This window comes from Chroicocephalus ridibundus, chromosome 1, assembly GCF_963924245.1.
Source record: "Chroicocephalus ridibundus chromosome 1, bChrRid1.1, whole genome shotgun sequence".
Classification (NCBI taxonomy): domain Eukaryota; kingdom Metazoa; phylum Chordata; class Aves; order Charadriiformes; family Laridae; genus Chroicocephalus; species Chroicocephalus ridibundus.
The window spans coordinates 152,498,413-152,518,908 of NC_086284.1; the positions used below are offsets into that span (position 1 = coordinate 152,498,413).

Consider the following 20,496-nt stretch of genomic DNA (forward strand, 5'->3'; position numbering starts at 1 on the left):
TTGCAATCATTTAACAATTACTGCCCTGCAGTCAGAAACCAGAATTGTTCTCAGCAGAGAAACAAAATCATCACCAGTCTTACCGGAAAGACTGAATAGTGAATGTGATAGCTTGCTATGTCCGAACAGATCATTTACCACAAAATGCATTCTGTGAGAATTTTGCTGTCAAATTCCATTAGGAAGAAGCTGTAAATGCTCAAAGACTTTGCAAGGTCTAGAAAATGCAGGTCTTGACGAGAGCCAACAAATAACTCTTGAAGGCAATAAACCAAACCAGCAACGTGAAACAGTCCTATGAAAAGAGCAAAAGGATGGGCTTTGCTGTTTAAGATAGTCTATCTTCTAAAGTTGGACTGACATCCCGGTCCAGGGAAGAATGAATCAAAAGAAGTAAAACTCATTCTGTAAGAACAGAAGTGACACATCTTTCAGAGCGAAGAGCCACTTACTGTTGTGGGAAGATGAGAAACGTGCAAGTAATGGGTGAAGAAGTATTCTGAATACAGGGCTGGACTTGGAATAGTTTCTCTGTGTCCGTATGCACCATGGGGAAAGACTGTGTACTGCTTTGACATGGTTGCCACATGGATAGTGGATACTCACTGGAAGAAAGGCACAATCTTCTAGAAACAGGCTGGTAGGTATGAGCAATAGGTTTTTGAATAGTTTCTCTTTTTGTAAGTTATCTCTGTTTTCAGAAAAGGCTTGATTCTATATGGATTAGAATAGTTAATAAAATAATGCTTACTTTCATGTAATCCATCAATCATAACTTTCCAAAAGAGGACGTTTATTCTCATTGCACATTTTGGGAAGCAGAAATGTAGAAAACAAAAGTTTCCAAGGTCATACAAAAGCCAGACACATGAGAGAGAAGGGAAATCAGTCAGGTGAGCATTTGGCAGTGGAATCGTCGTCTCCTAACATGATGAACAGTTCTAAACAGGGGCTGTACCGCAGTCTGTTATCTGGTATCATTCTTGCGTGAAGAGAAGATTCACATCTGTGAGAACTTTTGACCCTTTAAAACAACCTCACATGAAGTGACAGAGGGTTGGGATTTTTCCTCTGAGAGTGAGAGCGAGTCACTTTTCCCTGGAACTGTTCCCTTTACATGCTGCTGCTGACGCTGTCGATGCCGTTGTGAATGAGACCCCAGTTCACCATCCCACTGGGCTTTTAACACTGTGTGAATAATTTTCTGTATTAAATAATTAAGTGTAATAGCTAATACAGTACTTCCCACACTGTTGCATTGTGCAGGCATATCATTATTTTTGATCATTTATAATGACATTAAAACCCCCAAGTGCCAGACTGAAAATAAATCTGTCACAATGTTGCAGCAATATGCAAATTCTCTGGGTACGTTCGCTGTGAAGGAAAAGGTCCTCTCTCATTGAAGCTCTTACACAGCTTCTTTAACAGTATTTTCCTGCCTACTGAATTCTCCATTGATCCTTCAGAAAGCTGGAGGATTGCATAGCTCTGGCTGATCAGTGTTAGAAATTGCACACATTCTATCGGTAATTAGAGCGTGCAGAAAATTGCTGGCCTCGTCCTCCAGGAAGGAGAACATTCTGCATTTAAACAATGAATGTAACATGGGAAGCAGCAGATCAAACAGCCTTTTTGTCCCACACCATTTGCTTCCACCACAACATGAAAGGACAAGGTTTTTTGCATGAAGACGGAAGGTCGTTCTGGTACTCATTTCATTCTTGGCCTCTTCTTTGGGGGGACCAACAAAGAAACAATTGGGATCAACCTGCTGATGCCGTTCTGCAACATACATTTTCCACAAGGAAATGGGAAAGAGACCAGTATACTTCATACAGGATGTCAGCCAGTGCTCAGAAGGAAGACTTTGATGCTTCCTGACCCGGATTCAACTAGAGGTATGAGCTAGGATTTGCTGTGAAATTCCATTTCTCATCATCCGTCTAGTTTCTTCTGTTACATTCACCTACCAAATGTTTTTCACACTGCATGACTTGTTTAGGTGGAGTCACGCGTATGCCATCTCAGAATATAAGCATATGCACAATAGAAAACTTTAGTCTGGCACTACTTTCTTCTCCTTCAAAGTGTCGGGAATGGCCAGACTTGCCCTCCCACGCATGCTCAGGAGCTGTTGAAGAACTCGGTGAAACCTAGAAGTATCGAAGAGGATTCCCTGTACTTTCACATGTCAAAGAAGGCAGTTATTTGCTTGCTGACTCCTCATCTGTGGAAATTGTTGCTAAATCAACCTCACCCCTAATGTTCTGTTGCAAATTTCCTTTTTCTGTACTAACTGGAGGATTTGTTGTTTGAGGCTCTACAGTTACATCAGGTATACTGTTCAACTCGATGGCCAGCACTCTAAAATGCCAGGATGTGGTTCATTCTTGCAACGTCACTCCCTTGTAATATGTTGGTAGCACAGACTCCTGAGCAGTTTTGATTTAAGGCCTGGAATAACAAAAGCAGCTGCTTTGGCCCTTGCCTGGTGGGATGCCTTTCCGTGTTCTGCAAGAAAGTCTCAACGCTGAGCTGCTGTGAGAGTGCTGTGGCACAAGACTGTGCTGCAAGAGCCCCAGTTACTTTCTTAGCCTCTCTTTTCACTTCTTTCTCCTGGACACATGGGCAGATAGAAATTCTGTCAGGCAAGCGGCATCCAGGAGCAAGTTTACCTGATGACTCTCTGTTCCAACCCACCGATAGGTAAAAGGACTGGGATGACCTGATCGTCCAGGCCCAGAATAATTACCCTAAGTATTTCTTCACATCAAAGTCACCTAAACATGCTGCTCTGACATACAGTACTTTTAGTATTTACTTTTGCAGAAAGGGCTTAGAGAAGAGGCTCGTTCTTCCCCCCAGACCTGTGCACATGAAAGACCATATGGTCAAATCTCCACGTGACATGTATGCTATACAAAATGAAACTCCTGGTAGACAGGTAATCACATAAGAGAAAGCTGAGGAGTGATTAATGAGGCGTTAAGATTTTTTCTCTTTTGTAGTGTACTTCCAAAACCCTTGAGTCTGACTCAGCAGTTCCTTGAGAGCCTCGTACTGACTGCACACATACAGTGCAGTGTCTGGTCATACACTATGGAGATGTCAGGGATTTCTGGTCATATGGCTGCTAGGCTAGTTGGAGCAGCTGAGATTAATTCCAGCTGGGCTACTGGCTGTACAGAAGATCCAGAGGAATATACAGTACGTTCAGATTTCATCCATAAAAAAATTCTGGAGTGAAAAAGGAAAGTATTTCTGGGGTAACAAGCTGATGCATTTTGCAACGGGGCTGAGATTAATCCACAAAGTAGAGAAATACATTGCACCAAACTTTTATTGCAAATTATTCTGATGCGACAGTAGACAGGGAGGCTCTGTGGCTGAGATATTGATGTGTTTGAACATGGAGACCTGGGATGTCTGCCAGGGAACTTCAGTAAAATGTAGAAGCACAGAAAGATGTTCATTAGCTTAAAAGCTATGAGTTTCAATTCAGTTTTTAATTTTCTAAAAATGCATTTCCGTGTTTACTTTTCCTTTCAGCCCTGTTTCTGGTTTTCATTTCCTTGCGTCATTTTTTGTCCAATAATTTCTTTCTCCATTGTATTACTTCCCTCTTTCAGGGTCCTCTAAGACCCTGAAAAGACCTTTCAGGGTCTTTGGTTTATTTTTTTTTTCTTTCTGCCTTTAAGGATATTCTGTCCATTCGCACTCTCCATTTTCTGTGTATGGCTTTCCCTCCCTTCCAGGTTTGTTTTCTCTCTCTTTTCCCTGCAGACACGGTCCTTCCTGTTTGTGTAGTTCTCTCACTTTCTTCAGTTCACACACTGTCTTACCTAACTATTTCTCGTTCTCTCCATGCTCGCTATTTCTTACCCAATATCAAGCAGAGCTCACTCTTCTTTTTTCTTGAATGAGTTGGTTTTTTTTCCCACACCCACAGATCTTGAAACATTTTAGCTTTCTCACCCATTCTTTTGCCTTTTGAAACACTTGGTGCAACCAAAGGCAGGGTGGTGGTTGGAGACTGCCCTTCCTATTGCAGTGGCTAGATGACTCAGCCAGTAAATGCTCCATGTCTAGATGCTGTCCCTCCACAACAGAAAGGGTAATACTGAAGCTGAGGAGAGGAAACAATCAGATGACTACTTAGGTTAAGCACCTGACAAAACCAGCAGAGAAAATCTGCAAAATAAGAGCCATCTGACAACCAGAATTATGTGGCCAAACTCCATGAGACGGAGGCAGCTGCCTGCACCATGGGCTCATGTATACATTTACACAACCCAAACTACTAATTTATACCTCCATACTTCATCCCAGACTACGTGATTTTTAAATAAATATGATTCCTGTGTCTGTTAGATGGATCTGAAGTGTTTTTCAGCTCTGGGCAAAAGACCACTCAATTGTAACCAGTTTTCCTGACATTTTTGTATCAGTGCAGAATGTCTTGTCTTTACTTTCCCTGTATAAGCCGGAGAAATAAAACACTGTGATGAATGATGCCAGGACAGCATCCTAAGCTATATGGGTATTTCTAAAGGTACTAGAATGAAGAAGGACCAAAAGCCTTAGATTTTCAAAATTAACCAGCCTTGTTTCTGTAGTGCAAGAGGATAGATTGGACATAGATTTCAGTTGTTTGTGAAAATCCTGAAGCTTCTGTCCTGACCAAGGAATGACAAATTATGGTTATGGCTAGAAAGAAGAATGTAAGTAGTATGAAGCAGACAGCGTGACTTTAGGAGAGACTGCTCAAAGATCTGTTTATAGGCATAAATGTACTAGAAATGGAGTAGTAAAAAGGGAACAAAAACAGATGAGTCATTTTGCAGGTTTGAGAAGAGATATCAGTGCATCAAATGCGTGATAAATGCTGACTGAGAGGAGCTTAAAGAAGAATAAAGAAGGGCAAATACATCAGGGGAGAAAGAAACACTAAAGACACGTAGATCCATCAGTAAACGGAGACTAAGAAATAACCATGGGTGACGCTCATGACTTTCACTACTCAGAGGGTCATAGCTCTTCCTGGGATCACATGAGATTACATGCATTGTACTGAATGTGAAACTTATTTGAAACAGCGTACAGAAGTCTGAACTCTGCTACATGACATTAAAGAATGGCAAGAATTCAGAGTAAAGTAGCAGTGATAAATGAAGGACTGAACTAACTATCTGAGGCAGGACAGATGGCGTTGTTACAGGCTGCTTTACAAGTAACATCCATAAACACCCAGGGAAGAAAGGTGCTGACAGTGTCTGGTAAATGGAATAGACTTGCGATCTGTAGTGTCTCAGTCATAATTCCACAGAGGAAATCCCCAAGATTCCCTTTCCACACTCAGACCCAGATTTGACAAAATATATGAATATGTGCTTTACTTTATGCACGGGAGTCATTCCACTGACATGTCTTGCCTACTATGAGATGACAGGGACAGCGGTAGAAAATTCATAGCTCTCTAACTATGCCCCAGCAAATAAGAGGGTAGACGAAATGTTTCCTGAAACAAAAGGTACACGTGGTTCATCAGTAAAACAATCCATTCCAGGGAGCTGGAAAAATCTGAAATTCCTGGAGGAATATCCATCCCTGTATTTGCACGTACGTTGACAGATGGCGCAGCTTCATATGAATAGGAATTTTAAATTGTTGTCTTTAAGTTGAAAAGACAAATCCTAGGCAGGTTTTGTAGAGCAGCTGGTCCTTCATGGACTGGTGCTTGTGAGGATTTCTTCTTTAAGAAGCTAGGGCAGTGGTAGCTGTGATTATCCCCGAGAGCACATCACCTCTCATTCCCTTTTAGTAGTTTTCTCTGGAAAAAGCATGAAGTAGCAGCAGCTTGCTCCATGCAGGAACTGGAAAATAGCTCACTAGACTGGCTGGAGAATTTATAAAATTAGAAAAACAAAGCAGCAAAAGGCCTTGGCTCAACAGCATTACTTTTAAACTGTCTGCCTCTTTGAAGTAACTAGTCTTGAACTAGTTTGTGAGCATCAGCCAAGACAAACACTCAGGACCATTTGGGAGTTTTGCTTCAGAGCAGCACATTAATACTCTGTAAGGAGATGCAGAGCATGTAGTGGATGTTTTCTTTATCAGCAGCCCTAATCATCCCAAATCTCTCTTGCTCATTGTTAGCACACCCTTCTGTCAAGACAGCATCAGGCATAGATGAGCTGTCTTACACAGTGCTTAGATTTATCCTGCAAAAAAACTGGGATAACTGATCCTCTCCTCCATAAAATGCTCCACGCAGAAACACAGGGGCTCTCAGAGGCTGGCCTTGTCCCTGCCTGGCCTGCACCATCTACACCAGCAGTGACTGCTCCAGCTAACACACCTCTCTTCTCCATAGCCTCCCTGGAGACTAAACAAACCAAAACTGTTCACAGAAGACGGTCAATAAAAAGGATAGGTATCAAAGGGACTTGCTGACTAGAGACAGCAATCTCAACAGTAACAGTATGCTTGTTTAGGAAAGCCCTTGTCTTTCTACCCCCTTCACATACTTTCTGTAAGTGTTAGGAGATGAGCACTGACTCAGACTTGGCTCCTTATTCCTACAGCTGGCTTTTCAATGAGTAAATCCTTGCTCCTACCACAAGAACTAGTTGCAGGGCTGGATTATCTGTGCCGATTCTTTGCAGTCAGGCACATATGTGATCCTACTTAATATCTGTGCAACTGACTGCATTTGCTTATTTCACCTTTACTATCAAGAGCAGCAAGTAAAAAGGACGCGTCTCCTCACAGAATAGGAGTGAAGAAATAAAAACCGGATACAGTAAAAAATCTGTTCAGTCAGACTGCCACCTTTTCTGTTGTTACACATGTAATAGACAGGTAGCATTGCAGTGCATTGTATTGCTTCATACAATAGTGATTGCCACACCACTGCCTGCAGCAAGAACTCTACATATGAGGAACTCCAGGCTTCCCTGAAAGCTCTTCTGCGTGGGCACGTACCTGTGGTTACTTCTGTAAGAAGCTAGGACGATAGCAGCTCTGAATACCTCAGAGACCTGTCCCAGTTCCCTTAGCAATTCTCTCTGGTAAAGGTATGAATAAGCAGCAGCTTGTTCTACCTTGCACAGATGGAGGAAACCATGTTCCTCTGTTGCTGCTGCAGACCATTCATTCCAAGGTGCCTTTAGGAAGCGACTGTGCAAGGGAGAGCTCTGTGGTGGCTGCTTCAGAGTTACAAGTCAGTTACCGCGCTGCTTGCTGTAGCTGATCGTTAGCTGCAGCATCCACTGCTGGGTTAAGCACCATCAAGTTGAAGAAAACAGCAAATTTCGTCAGCTTCAGTTCTGTACTCATTTCTGTTCTGCCACACTCTCCTGGGACTTGTTGCCGAGCCAAGGACACGACATCTTCAACTGCCTGTTTCCTGTTTTCTTGTTGTCAGTCATAAAGTTTACAACTCATTCATTTTAGGGCACTCTTCAGATAGAAAAGAGTGATGTTTGGGCACAAATTGAAAATGAGACAAAGCAGCTTAAACAAAGGCTGGTTTGTGTTTTATTGCTCAGGAAATGGCAGACAAATCTGTCTTCAGCAGAGATCTCACGAGCATTTAAGCTTGCCATTTCACATCTGGGAAACACTAACATCACTTAGCATCTCCTTTCGTTGTCTGGGGGACTTGGCTTGTTAGGGGGGAGAGGAGGATGGCTGTGCTGTAGTGATGTTCACTTAGGTGACAATGAAATCCTTTTTGACTTTTCCAGCTGGTGTTCCTGGGGACAAGCTCCATCTGCAAATATAGTTTGTTTTTACACCTTAGACTGATAGGAGGGCACAAGGTCTGGCCAAGGAGAGGACTAAGGTAACAACTTTCTCCATGCTGGGAGACTCCCACATCAGAACATATTCTATGCAAGTTCAGCTTCAATCCCAATGTGCAACCTAAAGAGAAGCAGATTGTGCCCCACAGTGTTGGTCCACATCAGTCCAAGTGGTCATCTTGGAGAGGGAGTTTCCTTCTCTGGAGAGCAGGTTCAGACAATAGGGAGCAGGGAATGAAGGCTGCTGGCCAAATCCTTGTACTGAACAGACAGTGGCAAGTTACACAAGGAATTCTGTTGTTTCCAAACTGGAGTCACGGAACTGATACTCAACATAATCCAGTGTGAATATGCTGCTGGAGGCAAGTCTTCTTGCTGCATTAGTTTTTTTCAAAAGTTCATTCTTTTTCTTCCCTGTAAATACTGTAGTTCCATTTTTTAAAAATTTGTTTATTTTCCTGAAAGTATTTAATTAAAATAGCAGTTTAAGAGTTAGTACTATTTTTGGCATACAGGCCAGACTAGCATTTGGAACAGATTTATTCTTTTCACTGGCCATTCTTTCAGGATGGGCAGGACCCAACCTAAGGTTGTTGTCTGATCCTTAGTTGAAAAGACTTTATTAAGACTCTACTATTCTGGTCACAAGGAAAACTTCTTTTATATTTTCACTTTTACTGTAGCATAGTAGCTGGGGATTTAGTTTGGAAAGTACAGAACCAAGGAAAATTGGTCTGAGAGGGACCTCATAAGATAGTATGGCCCATTCCCCTGTCTCAAGGCAGATCATACATTCCTAAACTGTTTCTAATGAAAGGTTCCCCTAACTTAGTCTTAAAACCTCAAATTATGGAGATTCTACAATCTCTTTAGGCAATCAGTTCCAATGTTTTGCTATCCGGAGGATACACGTTTACTCTCAGTTGATTTTGCTTAATGCTTTGTTGGGTAGCAAAACTTGAAAAGGAGATTGAACGCAGGAAGTAGAAAGGACCTCCAATATCATCAATGCCAATTCCTTACTGTTAGAGGCACCTATGTCAAGTAAACCCTTCCTTGTATATGTACAGAGCTCAATATTAGAAGTGGTTGAACTTTTTCCCTAAATGCTCAAAAAAATTCTGCTGAGGACCTCATCTTTCTCAAAGTTAAGACTCTCCTGTAAAGTAGAACCATGAAATCAGAAATCACAAAGCTTGTGAGATGCATTTCTGGGTATGTAGCATGCAGGTAATATTTTTACAAAGTACCAGAATATTTGTTTGCTAACGGACACTGTGAAATCTCAACAGTGAAAGGTAGATCCCTCCTGAAAATTATACTCCCTTCTGAAACAGATGATGATACTTCTAAATTTCCCAAGATGGTGTTTGAGTTCTCACCAGGACTGTACAAGATGCTCCTAACTTTCAAGAGAACTACACCTGAGACAGGATAGTGATATTGGGCTCAGGAAAAGAATTAAATTGTGACTCTTCTAAGAAGACCTAGAAAGCATGGAAGAGGAGAGAGAGGCTGGGTGGGATTAAAGTCAACACAGAGTTAACAAGAAAAAGTAAGACTGAATTCAGTAGCATTGTAGAGCAAAGTTTCTGAGCCGAGGATAAGGAAGATGTTAGGTTAGAGCTGAGAGGAACTCTTAACTTCAGTGATTCCCTAAATGTTTAACATGAAGGACAAGCATGACTGTCAGACATGACTGTTCTCATCTTTACCAATGTCATAACTGCTGCTTCGGACAGTATTTGCCAACCCCAATCTATCAAGGTATACTTCAAGATACAACCCCATGCGTTAAGGTATCATTGACAATACGAAATGGCATGAGGTACCTGTGTTTAGGTATCTAGATTCCACTCCTTATGAAACACCACTGAATTTAAACCCCAAAGAAGAAAGCCTTGTATAATTGTAAATTATGTGAGGTCAGAATTTTTGTCCTTGTCCTGCAGCAGCTGTGCCAACTTAGTTGGAAGATTAGGTTATAACCATACCCTGCGGTGCAGCTATACTAGTAGAATGCCATGGTCCAATGGACAGGACAATACTTTCAGACAGTACCTGCTGGGGTACTGAATATTATTAATGAAGTCTTAAATTCAAAACTAAAGCAATTCAAACTACCATTGAGATGCAACCCTCTTAGAAGAAATATTTTTTTCCGTAGCTCATAACTCAAAATAAGTCATACTTGATTAACTTCACTTGGGCCAGGAGACTAATCATGGGATGCTATTTATAATTTATTTAAGGAAAGTCAGAGAGAGCATTAGAATAACATTCAAAATGGAAAACATGTTATAGCCTTAACATAGTGTCACTCGTATAACTTAATGAAAACAGAGAACTAGGAACCTTGTCTATGAGCAAATGTTGCCTTTTTTTCGTTTGTTTGTTTGGGTTTTTTTTTTGCTTGTGTGCATGTCTACTCTCCAGTGAAAAAGTTAATAAATATATGAGACTCCAATCCAGAGAGCAACTGTCCAGCTCAGTTACCGGTGGGGTAATAGATCAAAAAAGTTTCACCTCCTCCTTCTCCTCACAGCTGCCCCGCACACATGCACACACACACAGAGGCCAGGAAACTCTACGCCTGCAGCACCTACCTTGGGCTTGAAGGCGATTAATTTCAGGACCATCTCGACGGTGAAGAGGCCAGTGAAGAGCATGTTGAGGATATTCATGGCTTCCTTGAACATGCAGCTCTGACCGTAGTGCTGAAAAATAGCGTCCCGGCAGCGGCGTGAGGAACGGACATACCAGCGCGTTAGGAATCCACAGGGCCCCTCCTGACCTCCCTTTATGTTGAGGTTCTTTAAAGAAAACCCCAGCAATCTCAATTTGTTTTTTTTTTTTTTTTCCAATTTAGAATTCCCATCTCCCTTCACACATAAGCATTTCCGTACCTCTAGCCGTTTTTGCCATCTGGGTCTGGATCTGCTATCTTTTTAAAAAGATCTTTTTGAGTGGGGCCTACCAAAATCACACTTATCATTCCAGTTGAGGGCTCATTACAAATTTGCATAATGGTACAAGACAATCTCCAATTGTGTTTGTTATCTCACCCTTCTGTAACACTTGAATTACTTTTTTGTTTGATTGCTACTGCACAGTGAACAGGGGTTTCACTAAGCTGTTCATAATGATACCAAGCCATTCCCCAAGTAATTATACCTAATTCAGGATTCTGCAAAGTACACGAGCAGCTCAAGTCATATCTTTCCAACATGTATTATCTTGCATTTGTCAACTCCGAATTAAATTTGCAATCATGCTGCCCATTCACTTAACTTTATTAAGATCTTATGAAGTTACTCTCCATCTTCTATTGATTAATTCAAGTAGTGTCTTCTGCAAATGTTGCCACCTCACTCTTCATATCCCTATTTCCAGATCATTATACTTGAGACTGACTGCACTGCCTTAATTTAAGGTCATCTTCCAGTTCATGTTATAAGACCTCATTTGTAGTTGCTTAACTTTGACAAACTTTAACCAGCTGGGATGAATTTTCATCCGTTGGCTCAGGGTGATTTATTTAAAGGCATTTCAGTTAAAACAATTCAGCTGCAGCTGAAAGCCAGCCCAGGGAAAAATATAGTGTTGAAGCATTTTCAAGGTTTCCTGTAACGTTTTCCTCAATAGACTAGTACCTGCAGGACTCTGCTTAAAAAGAAAGAATTTTACTGGAATTTGGCTTTTGTGTTTGCTGCCTGTTACGATGTTTGACCCAAATCTGGCCACAGTTTGAAAAACTGTACTTTTCTCAAGATGGGTATAGACTTCCTAGAATCTCCAGAGAAGCTGTCCCGCCTGTGGGCTCGCAGGCATCTCACAGCTTCTAGCTCTACCTGCCCTGGGCGTGCAGCATTGTCACAGCAACTGAGCATGCTTCAAAGCTTCAGAGTGAACACAATAGTTCCTTCTCTATTGCTCCATGACAGCAGGGCAGTAGATGCTTCTTCAGCTGAGAGCAGAGCACTTTCTTGTACTCATGCTGCCTTACTCCTTTGTTGGTACCTTAGGCAAGACAGCAGAGGAAGCCTTTTAAGTGGGTATGGGAAACAGCTACAGCAGATGAAGAAAAAGTAAGGAGGTCAAGAAATCTGGTGAGATTGGTCTGGAGACCGCGAGAGAAAAGCTGTCTACTTGGTAAAAATTTTGACTCCTTCCCCTTTACTGCTGTTCCACCTGCACGTGGTGATCTACTACCTCTATTTGCTATTCTTATAGACCCAGATGCAGATGTTTCTTTTGTGGACTCACATTAGATGTTTGGAAAACCTTTGCACAGTAAGGAAAATCAACGCACAGCATAGCAGGTAATAAGACAATCAGTAGCATCAATAGTGAAGCAAGTTAGGCAAGCACCTATCAACAAATGTTTTAGGTGGAGCTGATCTTGCCTTTAGGTGAAGGGATAGACAATACAGCCCCTAGAGGTTCTTTCTAGACAGTTTCTATGGTTCTTAACACAGAATAAAGGAGATACTAGGGCCCCTCCTACCTTCTGTCTCTAGTTTCCTTATTGCCTTGTTTGCCAAAATATTTGTTCTCTACTTTTTAACACAGAAAAGCCCCAGATTTAAAATTCAGATCTCAGGTGAGTGGCTCTTCCAGGCTAATTTCTGCATTTCATAGAAGAAAGTTAGAATTGAGAAGTCACTTGTTATAGTGGCCACTGAATTGGTCTGATGTAACCGTTGGTTTTTTTTTTTTTTCTCATTTGTTTCATAGAATAGAATCATAGAATAGTTTGGGTTGGAAGGGACATTTAAAGGTCATCTAGTCCAATGAGCAAGGACATCTTCAACTAGATCAGGTTGCTCAGAGCCCCGTCCAACCTGACCTTGAATGTTTCCAGGGGTGGGGCATCTACCACCTCTCTGGGCAACCTGGTCCAGTGTTTCGCCATACTCATTGTAAAAAATTTCTTCCTTACATCTAGTCTAAATCTACCCTCTTTCAGTTTAAAACCATTACTCCTTGTCCTATCACAGCAGACTCTGCTAAAAAGTTTGTCTCCATCTCTCCTGTAGGCCCCCTTTAAGTACTGAAAGGTCGCAATAAGGTCTCCCCGGGGCCTTCTCTTCTCCGGGCTGAACAACCCCAACTCTCTCAGCCTGTCCTGTTTGTTTTTAAGGAGTTAAAACAGAATTCTTGAAAGTGTCAGATATTAGCAGGAAGAGGACAAGAGGCAGATTCCTCATTTCAACTAAATGTCATCAGGAGTGAACATGGTATGATGGTTTTTATCGTGTCCCTGTCCTTCTCCCTCAATACATGGTGTGAAGGTTAAAGTAGGTTTCAACCTCAGCCATTTCCACATTTTCCGCAACAAAGTCTAATAATTCACCACCTGTAAGGTTTTCTGCTTGCTTACTTACTTGCATGGCCAGGCAGATGGTGTTCAGCAGGATCAGAACGAACATCAGGTATTCAAAATAGGTGGAGTTGACCACATACCAAACTTTGTACTGGTACTGGTTTTTAGGGATGTATCTCCGCAGGGGCCGGGCTTTCAGGGCATATTCTACACACTGGCGCTGTGAAAGAGGCAGGGGTAGATTTAAAAATCAAAACAAAATACAGGGTTGGTCAGCTACCTCCAAATATAATAAAAATACATCGTGTTTCGAGTTTTTTACTGGAATCACAATGCTTGGTGGAAGAATTTCTTTTAGGTCACAATCTGAATGTGCATATTCTACCTGTTGAAGAGTTCCATATGCATTTACTTTGGCCAGACAATGCTATCATGCTCATCTAATGCCAGTGAACCAAATGGTACAGCACACATTTTTAAGTGAATGTTGTCCCTTGAGAAAATTTTACAGCAAGATTTTTTTTATCTGACTCCTGAAAGATGTCAGTGAAGCCAACTTATTGTTTTATCTTGTTGACAATCTTCACATGTTCATCTCTATGCATTTCTTTCTTAAATGCTTATTTTCAATGTATTTTCTACCTTTAGTGGCAACAAGGTGTTGTAAATTACCTGGTTTTTGTCCAGCTCACAGTTCTTGTACTCTTGTTCTCCTTGTTCCTGAAATGTGACGATGACGAAACCAACGAAGATGTTCATCATGAAGAAAGCAATGATGATGATGTAGATAATAAAGAAGATGGAGATCTCAACCCTGTGATTATAGATGGGTCCCACATCCTCCATGTGGGAATCAATGGACCTATACAGCAACCTGAAAGCAAACAGGAGCCCAATGCAGAGAAAATCTGCAACTGCCTGGAGGCCTTATAGGTGATATAAAGTTTAACTTTGTAATTTTCTTCTATATGTATCAAAATTCATTCACTCACAGATGCGCAGACTTGCACTGAGTGTAAAGTCTTGCAAAAGAGAAGACATGGCTCTTACTAACTTTACACATTTGAACCTGTTCAGGGGTGAAATGTTTTCATAGTTGAACAACTAAAATTTAAAACAAAAGCATGCCCTTCGGTTAACAGACAACAGGAAAGTCTGTGTTGTTGGGAACTAAGTTTTGCGCGAGAAGGGGATCTCGGCACTTTTAACATCTGTTAACGCTGCTGTTGGCGCCATCCGGTGACACAAGTCAGGGTCAGGTCCCTGATACCCTGTGTGCCCATGTCACTCTGACAGAGTGGAGCTGTGGGAGTCCTTGGCTCATGTGGCACAGACAGCACAGCCTGGTAAGACATCCCACGTCTGCCCAAACTGCAGAGATAGCACTGATGTGTTTGATATTGCCCTTCTGGCTCCATTGGGAAGCTTGCAACACCTAGCAATACTGGTAAGTGCCTTAAGGGCATTTTATATCCGTTTATATACATATATACATATAATATTTGTAATAAATATTGCTATCATTGCCACTACTGTCAATCATTTTTAAGAGCTAGAGACAGTGCTGTATACTGTTTACAAGTACAGGAACAGCAATTCCTGCAGGCCCTGAGGAATTTACAAAGCACATAATACTACAATGATTGCTGCCACTATTGCTACTTTTAATACTTTAGACTTATTTTACCACTTAGAATGGGAAAGACTATGCTCTGCATTTGATTTTTCTCTTTTGAAATGAATGACGACATTGCTAGTGTTGCACCGGCCCAAGAAGCACTCACTCTGGCCAGCCCTCAAATGTTGAGACAGTAAAGAGGGCCATCATGGCAGTCAAGACGTTGTCGAAGTCAAACTTGCTGTTCTCCCAGCTCCGGGGCTGTATCATGGGCTGGTTGACCTCACCATCCTTGTACGTAATGTAATAACCTCTGTGGATGGAGAGCAGAGAGAGAACATGGCAGAACCGCACTTTCACCACTGAGAGTGGGTGGCCAGTGAAGGGGGATAACTGGGAAAGGTGAGACCCACCTGCATTCTGCTGCTGTCTGCTTGGAGCTATCAGTGCAGCTGTACAGCTTGCCCTTGAAAAGGAAGAAAGAGGAATGAAGCTTCCTTTCCTGACAGTGCAAGGGTTAGGGCACGTAGCAAGGAGACTGCGTTTACTACTTGCTTAACCAACTATGAATATGTTTACATGCTCTTTTTCAGGTAGATGTGAGCAAACTGGATCAAGAGTTGCCTGCATCTGGGTAGTTCAGAGCACAGGCTTTTGTCTGCTTGCACAGTACTTAATGTGTATGTCCTAGGGCGCATGAGCACTCAGTGCTGCAGAACACTAGTTGTCAGAAGGGTGGTGGAGGTCAAAGAAATAAAAGCAGACATAAAAAAAGTGAATGAATAACCTCCCATGATTATCTGGCATGCCCCTTCCTCTACGAGATGAGGGGTAAACAGCCTGCAAATACCAATCCTTCAGAACAGCCCCCTCCACCAACCTGGCACTAAGTCATGCCACAATCTATTTAGGGAAAAAAGTAGTTACTGATGTTACTGACGATTTCTTAAGATTAGAAATGAACGGCAGGCATTCTGAATATTCCTTGTCCGGTTTTGGGGAACTGCTGGTAGCAGGAGCCTGCGTAATGCTGACAGTGCCCAAAATGTTTTGCCTTTCACACAGAAGATTCCATCTCCCCTTCCTCAAGCTTCTTCATGCTATTTTTCTTCCCACCCCATAATACAGCTCAGCATAATGGATGAATGAGTGGGCCCAATGGTTTTACCTTAAACAACTGAACTCCAATGCAGGCAAACATGAACTGCAGCAAAGTGGTGACAATCACAATGTTTCCGATGGTTCGGATGGCGACAAACACACACTGGACCACATGCTGCAAATAGAAGATAGGAACAAAAGTAACTTGCAGGATTGCTCTGAGCTGCTCTGGCTAAGGGAGAAGTCCAAGAGTAAAAATACAAATAAAAGAGTTTCGTTTAACTATTGTCCATTAAGTAATGTCTCAGGAAAGGAGAGAGAAGACCAACTTGTTATGTTCCTCACTGTACTCTTAGAAGCAGGCAGAAAGGGAAAGGAAAATACCAGAGCTGAGCTGTGAAACTTCCAGCAGCACCGACTTAACGTAGTTGGGCACTCACCAGCCCACAGAAAGGAGTTTATCCAATACAGCAAGGTTATGTTAAAATAGGCTTGTGACTCCATCTGTAACCCTAGCAAACTACAACATTTAACCTCAGTGGTGATGCTGGGCCACCCAGCTGGAAAGCAGCTTGCTAGAAAAGGACCTGGGGACATGAGCTCTGGCTGAAAAGAAGGCAAATGATGTCCTGGGCTGCATTAGGCAAAGTACTTCCAGTAGGTTGAAGGAGGTGATCCTTCCCCTCTACTCAGCACTGGTGAGGCCACACCTGGAGTACTGGGTCCAGTTCTGGGCTCCTCAGTACAAGAGAGCCATGGATGTACTGGAGGGATTCCAGCAAAGGGACACAAAGATCATCAAGGGACTGGAGCATCTTTCCCACGTGGAAAGGCTGAAGGAGCTGTGACTGTTCAGCCTAGAGGAGAGAAAGCTCAGGGGAATCTTGTCAATGTATATAAATACCTGAAGGGAGGGTGCAAAGAAGGCAGAGCCAGGCTCTTTTCTGTGGGACCCACTGACAGGACAAGGGCAACGGGCACAAACTGAAACACAGGAGGTTCATCCAAACGTTGGGAAATACTTTTTTACTGTGAGGGTGACTGAGCATTGGAACACGTTGCCCAGAAAGGTGCTGTCTCCGTCCTTGGAGATATTCAAAAGCAATCTGAGAGTGGTCCTGGGCAACCTGCTCTCGGTGGCCCTGCTTGAGCAGGGTTGTTGGACAAGACAACCTCCAAAGGTACTTCCAACCTCAACCATTCTGTGATTCTGCTGAAACACTATTTCAGCCATTGCAAAGGTGCCTGAAATAACTTGAATTTATAGTTTACAGAATGCATTGGGACTCTTCTCACCTTTAGTCCTTTGGCTCTGTTGATGGCCCTCAGTGGTCTAAGGACTCGCAGAACACGCAGGATCTTCACCACATTGATGGCACTGGACCTGGAGGAAAACATTAGAAGTTTTGAGAGATGCAGCAATATAGTGGGTGTGCTGCTGTGCCCACTCCTTCTTGTTTGAAATCCTACATAGCCTTAGACTGCTTAGGATAGTTAGAGAGTCAACTCTTTGCTATGGCACTTCAGGGGCAATGGAACTACTCTCTGATGTTATCTTCATAAGTCCTGCTTCCTGGTCTGGGCAGGCTCAGCTCAGTATACATTCTCCTGGCTTTCAACATTTCTGATATATTAATGAAAGGAATGGAACATGGGCAGGGTACTTTTTTAAGGAGGGGAAGCTACCAAAGACTCTGTAGCTATCTATGATATGCAAAATGTGCCAAGATGTAGCCATCACAAGACATTTTCAGATAAGGCTCAAAGAAGCACTCCACTGAAATATTCATACAAGCATGGGAACTCCAGGTGACTCAGCATTAAAGGTATACCATCCACCTGAAGTTTGATCCTGCAACGTGCTTGGCCTCTGATCCCGCAAATCAATTAAGTGTGCACATAAATTTAAGGATGTGTAAACTCCCACTGAATTGATTACAATGACTTTGATACTTAATTTTTTAAGTACTGAACACAACTATCTACTACAACAGAGCTCTCTGAATCTTCTAGGACTAAAACCCAGTCTGAGAATGTTCTCCATGCTGTATGGCATCAGGCCCTCCTACCACTTTTGGGAACAGTTTTTTTGCTAACATATTAAGAGTCTAGTTAGGTCTGTAAGAAAGAAACAGCAGGTCAAAACGAGCACTGTGCCATTCTTAAGACGTTGACTGAAAGCCCAATGGACCTGACCAATCCTTCTGCTTGACTTAGCTCTGGAACATAACATACATGAGCTGCTAACTTGTTATGGTAACAATTGTGAGCTTATTTCTCATCATTTGTGATAGTACTTAGGAAACTCCGTATCTGATGCATAGAGCTCCATGTAGTCAAGTAAATCTACAAACTTATTAAGCAAATTAACAGATCAACCAATACAAAGTGGCGTGACAGGAGTAGGATCAACTGTCACTGCCACCAGTACTCTGCAGATTTTCACACAGCTCTTCAAGCGCTTGATGGTCTTCCATTGACCAAGACCCACAGCATTTTAGGAAGTAGCAAAACACTATCGCCCCATTTTCCAAAGAGGTTATGAGAGCTCTAGGAGGCAACAGTAAGTCACTTAACTGTTCTGAATCAATACAGTGAATCAGAGTTCTTGGAAGGAAGCTAAGTGTCATCGTTCCCAATGGACCAAGTTTCTTGTTCTCATTTGCTCTTTTTGAAAGATCCCCCCTCCAAGGAAATGCTAGTGTAGCATTTTCCAATTACTACCTCCCCTCCTGAGGATGAATTTTAATGGTCTTGAATCATCTGAGAAAAATACCTCCAGGCTCATGAGAAAAATCTCACCCAGGTAAGACAACGAGCCTGAGGTAACACCTCCCAACTCGTCCCTACGATCCCCAAAAACCAGCCAGTTGAAAATAGCTCACTCACTGGATCCCAAAGGAGATGAGCGAAACGCTGACCACCAGCAGGTCTAAGATGTTGAAATAGTTTCTGCAGAAGGAACCCTTATGGAGGAAAGCCCCGTACGCGGTCATCTGCAGGAAGGCACATGAAGACAGAAACATACTTTGCCATTAGCATCTGTTCAGAAACCAAAGCCAGCTGGTTGTGCTCAGAGTATATAATTGGGGAGGGGCAGTATTTCTAACATAGCAGACAATTTACCCCCACACCCCAAAGGAGAAGGTGAGTCCCCATTGAAAGAAAAGAGAGTGAAGAAGACAGTAAGATAACTATGAAAGAGCTAACTAGGGCAGGAAAGCCAGTACTACGTTCAGTGAGGAAAATACGCACTTTGAGTGCATAGAGTACCTAACATTTAGAATCAGCAAAGCAGCAAAATGACTGTTTGCAAAAACCACTCCTTGCCATCATATGCTTTTCCCTTTTTCTTCAGTGGCAGAGGACGTTTGTGAATATCATGCTTGTATTATATAAAGGCCTCTTTAGCTAAATTGAATAAATAATATAAAATAAAAAGAGCCCTTTTGTAATGTTTTTCAACGCTTAGACCAGCTGCAGTGGACAGTTGAGCTCTCTTCCCTCCATGAAGAAAAAACAGAATCCTCAGGGACTGGATTCTTTAGAGCTGAACTGAAGCAACAGGAGGAATTCCTGATGTCTTGTTTGCTCCATCTGTTCAGCTCAATATCCCTTTTCCTACTCCTATCCAGTTTCCACCATTTTTGTTCTAGAAGCTGCTGCGTTTTCCCCTTGGTTTTCCTCACAAGGCCCAAGGTAAGACTCCTTGAGACAGAGTGGTTTCTTTGTGGAGGTAATCATTACGAACATCACCCATCAGAGGAACGGAAAAATTTTACATGTTTTACAAGGGACTCTCTGCCTCTTCTAGGTATGAAGGGGTATTGAATACCTCCTGGCTTCGAGGCGGATGTCACAGCTGCAGAATTGGATTAAGTGACAGTGTAAACAGAAATAGGTCTCAGCCACAATGTCAGACCTAAACACTTCTGAGCTCAGAATTTGAATTTTAGACTGAGGTCAGTTACAGAATGTGACTAAATGAGTCTGGCACGGTCAAAGATGGTGAGGTGCATTTGTACCACCTACCTTAGACTTGGTGAGCAATCTAATGTAGCTGCTTTGAGGACACCCCATCCCCACAACTGCTAATCTCCTTCCATTACCTGGGTTAGGAACACAGGCTTCTAAATTTGGTCCTCTGAATCACATCTAAGTTAGATGTATAAAGTAACTTGAAGGAGACATCATGAGACTGTTCCTCAATGATGAGCTCTAGCCAGACTCCCAGCTGAGAAGCATGAGCTACAAATTCAAATGGAGTTTTCTGGCTCCCGCTAATAGCTCAGGATGGCATTACCTGCTAGTGGTTTCCAGCCATGCCTACCTGTGACAACTTTATTCAGAGAAGGGTGGAAGGGCACATGGTATATCAGATTATTTTTTTCACCAAACATCCATGACATCAGGGAACTGACTATCGATCAGTCAGACGGAACTTAGAAGGGGAGGAAGTATAAACTCTGGTCTTGGCTTAGAATTTATACTTATAAACACATTCAGTTGGGAAAGGTGGGGGAGAGGGGGCGGTTCTTGCCATAACAAAGGTGGTAAAGGTGCCCTTTACTGGTTAGATTTTGTATGGCAATCTTGAAAGAAAGGAGACACCATTGAAATCAGTAGGGGAAGTTCTGCTGAAT

At 42.4% G+C, this 20,496-nt stretch overlaps 1 protein-coding gene across 11 annotated transcripts in view; it reads right to left on the reverse strand.

The window, feature by feature from the left end:
- CACNA1C (calcium voltage-gated channel subunit alpha1 C) overlaps window positions 1-20,496 on the reverse strand; it is a 489,480-nt gene that overhangs the window by 65,309 nt on the left and 403,675 nt on the right. For all 11 annotated transcript variants that reach the window (XM_063318467.1, XM_063318446.1, XM_063318434.1 and 8 more), the window contains 8 exons: window positions 18,743-18,849; window positions 17,150-17,237; window positions 15,921-16,028; window positions 15,166-15,218; window positions 14,919-15,065; window positions 13,807-14,008; window positions 13,196-13,354; window positions 10,415-10,525 (listed from right to left, as the gene is read on the reverse strand). In XM_063318467.1, coding sequence (XP_063174537.1) covers window positions 10,415-10,525; window positions 13,196-13,354; window positions 13,807-14,008; window positions 14,919-15,065; window positions 15,166-15,218; window positions 15,921-16,028; window positions 17,150-17,237; window positions 18,743-18,849 — 975 coding nt within the window. The remainder of the gene's footprint in view (window positions 1-10,414; window positions 10,526-13,195; window positions 13,355-13,806; window positions 14,009-14,918; window positions 15,066-15,165; window positions 15,219-15,920; window positions 16,029-17,149; window positions 17,238-18,742; window positions 18,850-20,496) is intronic.